The 7095-nt window shown below is 39.6% G+C and overlaps 1 protein-coding gene across 1 annotated transcript; it reads right to left on the reverse strand.

Moving 5' to 3' along the window:
• Positions 1–2703: 2703 nt before the first annotated feature.
• Positions 2704–3651, reverse strand: LOC307109575 (olfactory receptor 51Q1-like; the record flags this gene model as incomplete). Its single annotated transcript, XM_079788388.1, has 1 exon — positions 2704–3651. One exon carries the CDS (start codon positions 3649–3651, stop codon positions 2704–2706), a length of 948 nt encoding a protein of 315 aa, XP_079644514.1.
• Between the last annotated feature and the right edge of the window lie 3444 nt (positions 3652–7095).

Genomic DNA, 7095 nt, shown 5'->3' on the forward strand with positions numbered 1-7095 from the left:
GATCAAGCCCACAACCTGGGCATGTGCCCTGACCGGGTGACTGTTTGGTTCCTGGGTTGATGCTCAAATACTGAGCCACACTGGCTGGGCTAAATCTATTGTGATTAATCTCCCTTTGAAAAAAGAGAAAGCCAGGGCCATGAGAAATGTAATAATTATATATTTTTTAATGCTTTTATTTTTGTGACAACAGCATATTTTATTCAGCAGCAGATTATTGTTGTTACTTTAGTGTATCTGTTCTTTGATCCACAATAAAATTAAATTATATAGTGAGGAAAAGACACCTTTTTAATAAACTTAGTTTTAAAAATACATAACTTAGGATGAGCTATTGAATCTGATTTCATAACTTGGGAGATGGGTCATTAGTCTTGGACAATTGATGTGGGCCACATCCTAAGTGAGTTGCTCTCAAATACCAATTCAAGTCCCGAACATCCCCCTTGAAATGGTGCTAAGACTATGGCCCTGACTCTATTGATGAAATCTCATTAAACATAGGAACATATTCTGAGACAAACCTAAATATGTGGTGAGACACTTATTTAAAAATCCTATCTAATAAAGAGGAAATATACTAATTGATCCTCATGCTGTCACAAAGCTGGCTGCACCCACAGCTAATAAGGAAGGGATATGCTAATTGACTGCCCAGCCCTCAAAGATGGCAGTGCCCACAGCCAATAAGGAGGGAATATGCTAATTGACTGCCCCATCCTCAAAGATGGCAGTGCCCACAGCCAATAAGGAGGTGATATGCTAATTGACTGCCACACCCTCAAAGATGGTGGCACCCACAGCCACAAGATGGCAGTGCCCAGTCCCCTCAGCCCTGCTGGGGTGGCAGGTGTGGCAGGGATACATTTTGCCTGCCTCCAGGTACCCCAGTCCCCTCAGCCCCCAAGCTACCCAGCGCCGGCCTGAGTGGCAGGCAAGTCTCGGATGACAGCTGACCAACCGATGCCCAAGGCGCAGGCAAGCCTCAGATATTGGCTGCTCAGCTGCCCAGGGCTGGCCCGAGGTGCAGGCAAGACTTGGATAGCAGCAGCTGCCCAGGGCCGTCCGAGGCTCAGTTAACCAGGGCCAGCTGAGGCTTGTGCTGCCAGCAGTGGCAGCAGCAGAGGTGTGATGGGACATCACCTTCCCCTGATTGCCGGGTTGCCTCCCACCCCTGAGGGCTCCCAGACTGTGAGAGGGGGCAGGCCGGGCTGAAGGACCCTCCTCCAGTGCATGAATTTTCATGCACTGGGACTCTAGTGTATTATAAACTCTTAAAAGATTAATGTGTGTTTTTTTTTAACATGGATTATTACTCTACATGTAGTTCTGAGACTTAATTCTCTTTATTTCTCAATTGTTTCTGTTATTATAATCTTGTTTAGGGTGTCTGAGAAGTGAGAGGTAAGAATTGTAACACAGGAGATAGCCTTGATCTACCAGGTGGGTTAGTGGGAATCCCTAGACCCTTTATGTATATACACATACCTGTGGATAACAATCGAAATATCACTGAATGGGATTAGTGAATGGAAGAAAATAACTTTTATTTGGAGCTCTCTATATTCCAAACAGCGGTGTTTCTTTATTTATATTAAAAACTTCTTTCCACAACCCTCATTCCTTATCCCTGTTTGAAACTATTTACACTTTTACTGAGAATGCTTCCTCCTCATCAATTCATGTTCCTTTAGCAAAAGTATTCCTGCACACTTAAGGCAGTTTACTAGTGTTTTCTATGTAATGCTCATAATACCAGTTATGGAGGCATAATTGTATACATTTTATGATAGAAGAAGGTGTGACTCTGAAAAGTTAAACAACTCTCTCAGCTCATTTATTACCAAGTCTTGATGACTAGTCAAAGGCTCACAACAAGATAGGAGTACAACTTCAGCCAGTTCAGAAAACAAGTCTAATCACAATCAAATCATAATTGTTTCTACACATTCACACTCAACATTCAAGCTCATTTGATGTTTATCTTACAGATATTGTCTGTCTCATAACTTTTACCTCCATCTATTATCCTTTTCTTTCAGAAGTAGTTTCCATTTCTGTGAATCATAACTCTACCCTTGAGTTTAATTGAACTTGGCAGTGAATATTAGTTCAACAGTTTCTCAAAACCCCCAGGCTATTTGCACTTTGTCTTTGATGTTTGGTGTTTGTTTTTTTTTCCCCAAGTAGCACTGATGTCCACAATGGTCTTTCTTTTTTCTATTTGACCTCCTAGTTTATGAATGTTCTCTTTTATTATTGCAGATTGAGGTTACAGGAGCATTTGTTTTTAATTAAAATCTGACATTTGCTTCAGGAATTTTACAAGGTGTGAACAAGTTACAGCCTCCATATATATCTTTATACAGTAACTGGAGCTTTAAATTTATAATGTAGACTTTTATACTTTACCACATCTTAATAACAACATCTCTGTGAAGAAAGCAGAACAGAGATTGTGTATATTTTTTAAATTTTTCTCAAAGTCTGGTGGCTATTGAAGAATAAATAGAGTATAAGAAACTTTAGGTCTATTAATTTCTAGTCAAAGAAAAATGATTTATTTTGTTTTACATTAGGACCTTCTTATACAGAAGCTATTCCTTATCCAATGTATGCTGCTTACAGTTTTGATGGTAGTATTCCTGCTCTTGACTCCATGCATTTATATAAAACTACTTCTGTAAACTTAAATTCGAATAGTTAGTGCACTTTCCTCTGGAAGAGTAAACGGAACATTCCTTGGCGGATCTGCTTAGTCTTTACACTGTAGATGATGGGGTTCATCACAGGAGGTGCCAACAGGTACATATTGGCCATGATAACATGGACCAGTGGAGAGGCATGCTTGGCAAAGCGGTGGGTCATAGATAAGCCAACCATGGGAACATAGAGAACCAGAACAGCCAGAATGTGAGATAGACAGTTATTGAGGGCCCGGAGCCGCTCTGTCCATGTGGCTACTCCCAGAACACTTTTCAGAATCATTGCATAGGAGAGCACAATGAGCAGAGGGTCCATCACAATAATGAGCAAAACCAGAGCAAATCCATACCAGCTGTTGAACCGGATGTCACCACAGACGAGGTGAATCATGTCCTGGTGGAGGCAGTAGGAGTGAGAGAGAAGGTGCGAGTGGCAGAAGGGCAGCCGCTTGAGCAGGAAAAGGGAGGGAAGAACAGCCAGAACACAGCGGCAAATGATGGCTAACCCAATCTTGCCGATGACTTCATTGGTGAGGATGGTGGCATAATGGAGGGGGCGGCAGATGGCCACATAGCGGTCAAAGGACATGGCCAACAACACAGAAGATTCCATAAAGGAGAATCCATGGAGGAAGAAAAACTGGGCAAAACAAGATTCAAAGCTGATCTTACGAATATTGAACCAGAGGAGTTGCATAACAGTGGGAAGAGTGGTGAGGGTGAGACCCAGGTCAGTCAGGGCCAACATGGAGAGAAATAGGTACATGGGCTGGTGGAGGGATGGCTCTGTGCGGATGACATAGAGAATGGTGGTATTGCCCATGATGGAGATGGTGTAGAGACAGCAGAAGGGGATGGAGATCCAGATGTGGGAAGCTTCAAATCCAGGGATGCCCGTGAGTATGAAGTAAAAGGGGCCTTTGGTGGTGTTAGTCACCTCGGACATGATGGATGAATGCAAAACCAGAATCTGTGTTCTGTAATAAGAATTCCATCAGTGTGATACTGCCATAGATTCTTTATCTGTTCAATCCAGGATCCAGTTAGCCAGTTGCAGAGGACTCTTCTGCAACTACATAGAAAATAGTAACACTTCCTTTTAGCTGGACTATTGGATTAGAAGCAGATTTTGGGAAAAAGATCACAGGTTCAGTTTGTACAATTGAATTTGATAGTCATAGCAACCATCCTAGAGAAATGAAAACTAAGCAAATAGATATGACATCCAAGACAGAGAAGAAGCCTGCTAGACATAGGGGAGACCATGGCATACTGATGCTAGCTGAGAAGCTAGGAGATGATATGCTAATGTAGGCAAGAATTTGGAGCGAGAATAGAAAAAAAATGAGCTCAGCTTTATAAAGAAATGTAAAATTTAGCAGTTTGGTAGATGTAGAAGAAGAAGCAAAAAACAAAACAAAACAAAACAAATGTTCAGAGAAGCGGGTGAAAAACAAAGAAAATAGGAGTCATAGAAGCAAAAAAGATAAAGGATGTGGTCACCAGAGTTTAGTGCTTCTCAGATACTCAATAATATAAATACTGAAAAGTGTCTATTCAATTTAGGGCTTTGAGGTAGGTAGTAACCCTTTGGGAAGAAACTTCAGTAGAATCATAGGAGAATAAGCTAAACTAAAGTAGTCTGAGTAGTGAATTAATTTGAAGATTTGGAGACAATTTCTGTAGATTATATGTTCTAAAGAAGAGGGCTATACTGCCTCATAGGGAATAAATACAGGTTTTTATTCTTTAAATAAAAGAATAAATATAGTTTTATTAAATAAATGAATATTAATTTTTAGAAGGTTCTGAGAGAGAAAGCTGTGGACTTCCTTATCAGAAAATACACAAAGTGATTAATGGGCTTTTATTTATTAAATCAAAGCATATTCCCCCTAAAATTCCCATAATGCCAAGCTAAGAATTGCTGAAAAATCATTAAGCTCAAGAATTTATGAAATATACAAGATGAAGTTTTAAAAAATGAAAAAGAATATAAAATGAACATTTAATTTGAATTAGACAAACAAAAAAATGGTAAAAACATTAAAAAATTATTTCTTTGAAAGAATCAATGTAATTTGAAACCCCCTAGAAAATCTGATCAAGGAAAGGAAACGTGGGCAAATATTTAGAAATGAAACATAATGGGACTGCCAAAACTGTAGAGAAATTGCAGAGGCCATAGAGTAGTTAGCGGTAAATTAGTAAACAATAGGAATGTGTGTTTTTTAATACTTAAACTATAAATCAAAATATAAGAGGACATTGCAAAGGTTTTTCAAACTTCTTAGCACTGAGTCTTAGTGGACTTGATTACCGTATTGGAGCTATTAAGACTTCTGAAATAAAGAACATCAAAGAGATGTTTGGTCATTTCAAAAGCATAAAAGAAAGAACATACTAGAGACAAATGCCGGTGGTGTCCATCCAAGCACTGTGTAGGGCAGATCTTATTCATGTCTGTAGGAAATGGCATCTACATGATGGTTACAAGAGGCCATCTAGCTTGGGACTATTTAACATTTCATTGTTCATTGCATTCTTGCTCTGATCCAGAAACTTTTGACCACAATTTGGGTCCCTACATTATTTTTTGTTTTGATAATAGGCACAATTTTTTTCTCATGCATGTGGTAGAGTAGATCCTCACTTATCCTTGAGGGATACTTAAGACCCCCAATGGATGTCTGAAACCACAGATAGTATCAAACCCTTTTATACTAATTTTTATATATACACATTTATGATAAAGATTAATTTATAAATTAGGCCCAGTAAGAGATTAATGACAATAACTAATAATAAAATAGAACAATTACTTCAATGTACTATAATGAAAGTTATATGAATGTGATCCTTTTCTCTCTCTCTCTCTCTCTCTCTCTCTCTCTCTCTCTGGCTCCTGTTCATTCCTTATTAGATGCTTTCATGCTTTCCTTGAACTTACCTTTTTCTGAGATTTGTTGAGCCACTTGCAGGGCAGAGAAAAAGACAAGTAAAAATAAGAACAGAGGGGATACAGCCAGAAAAGGCCAATTTTCAGGGCAGGGGTTGTTGATAGATGATCTGCTGATGCTTACCAACACATACTGAAAACTTCATTTTTGAGGACCACAGGTTCAGTGTAAATGAGAACAATGGCATCAGGGCTACTTTTTGAACTCAGTTGGAGGACAGTGATGCATCTCTTGATTAATTAATTAATTTCATGTTCCCTACCTGTCACATCCCCATCCCATCTCCTATGAAAATATTCTTGACATTGGTTGGCTGCATTCTCTCCCTATCTCTATGGAGCATGTCCCATTTTCATTTCCCAGGTGTCCCTCTCCCCTAATTACTCATCATCCATGGAGCAGTCCAGCCTTACCTTTTTGTTTTCTTATTCTTTCAATGCTCGCTCTGTCTTGTATTCTATTCTCTGCAGCTGAATGCTGCATATGGTCCAGAATATCCCAGGATGGAATGCAGGAGGTGGGTGGGGAAGCCTCTGGCTCTTATAGGAATCTTGCAGCAATATAGAGATTGTGCTCTGAGACCTGAGGCCCCAAGGGACAGAACCAGGAAAAATAACAGCACTTCTAACATTTACTGAGTGCTAAGCATTACCAATAATTGAGGTAGCTGACTTGTGGGGTTGTGACACTTTTGTTAGATGACATGGGTAAGACAGCCCGTATTCTGGTAGATATTTTTCTCAGTAATCATTAGTTCCCTTCTGCTTCCTACAGCGGCTTCTGTGGTTTTGAGAAAGACTATTATGTTGGAACAGTTACCCTCTGATGTCATCTTAAATATGACCAGACTCAGATTTGATATAGCTTGAAGATTTGGGGGAAGCTATCACAGATCACTTGATAGATTCAAAAGTCAAAAGGCAAAATGAGATTCCCTCTTATAGGGAAAACAGGATTTCCTCTTCTAGTGTCTTACATTATTAGCCTCAGCATACATTGTCCTTTACTTATTCCCCAGGAAGGCTGGATCTCCACTCAGGCAAGAAGGGGCTGTGATGAGTGCCATCAAGAGACAAATAGCCTAGGCTTTTAGATGGGACTTTATTTTGATTAAACTTCTCTCTGGACACTGGAAATCAGCAGCTGTTTGGGTGTTAACCGAGAACATTTCTTTTGGTTTCTACCACCCAAGGCACAGTGTTTCGACAAACATGGCTTGTCTTCATCCCATATCTGGTTTACCTGTATTTTAGCACCTAGCTTGGCTCCAAGAAGTATCCATCGCTATATAATTCCCACTGCTTCAAAAGGGAGATTTTGATTATGAAGTTATAAACCTTGGAAATGTAGAAGTTAGGTAAAGAACACAATCTGGTTGGGAATGTAGTATTATATTGCATTTGGGGTGTAGCATTAAGTATATGATTACT

The sequence above is a fragment of the Cnephaeus nilssonii genome, assembly GCF_951640355.1.
Source record: "Cnephaeus nilssonii genome assembly, chromosome: 13".
NCBI lineage: Eukaryota > Metazoa > Chordata > Mammalia > Chiroptera > Vespertilionidae > Cnephaeus > Cnephaeus nilssonii.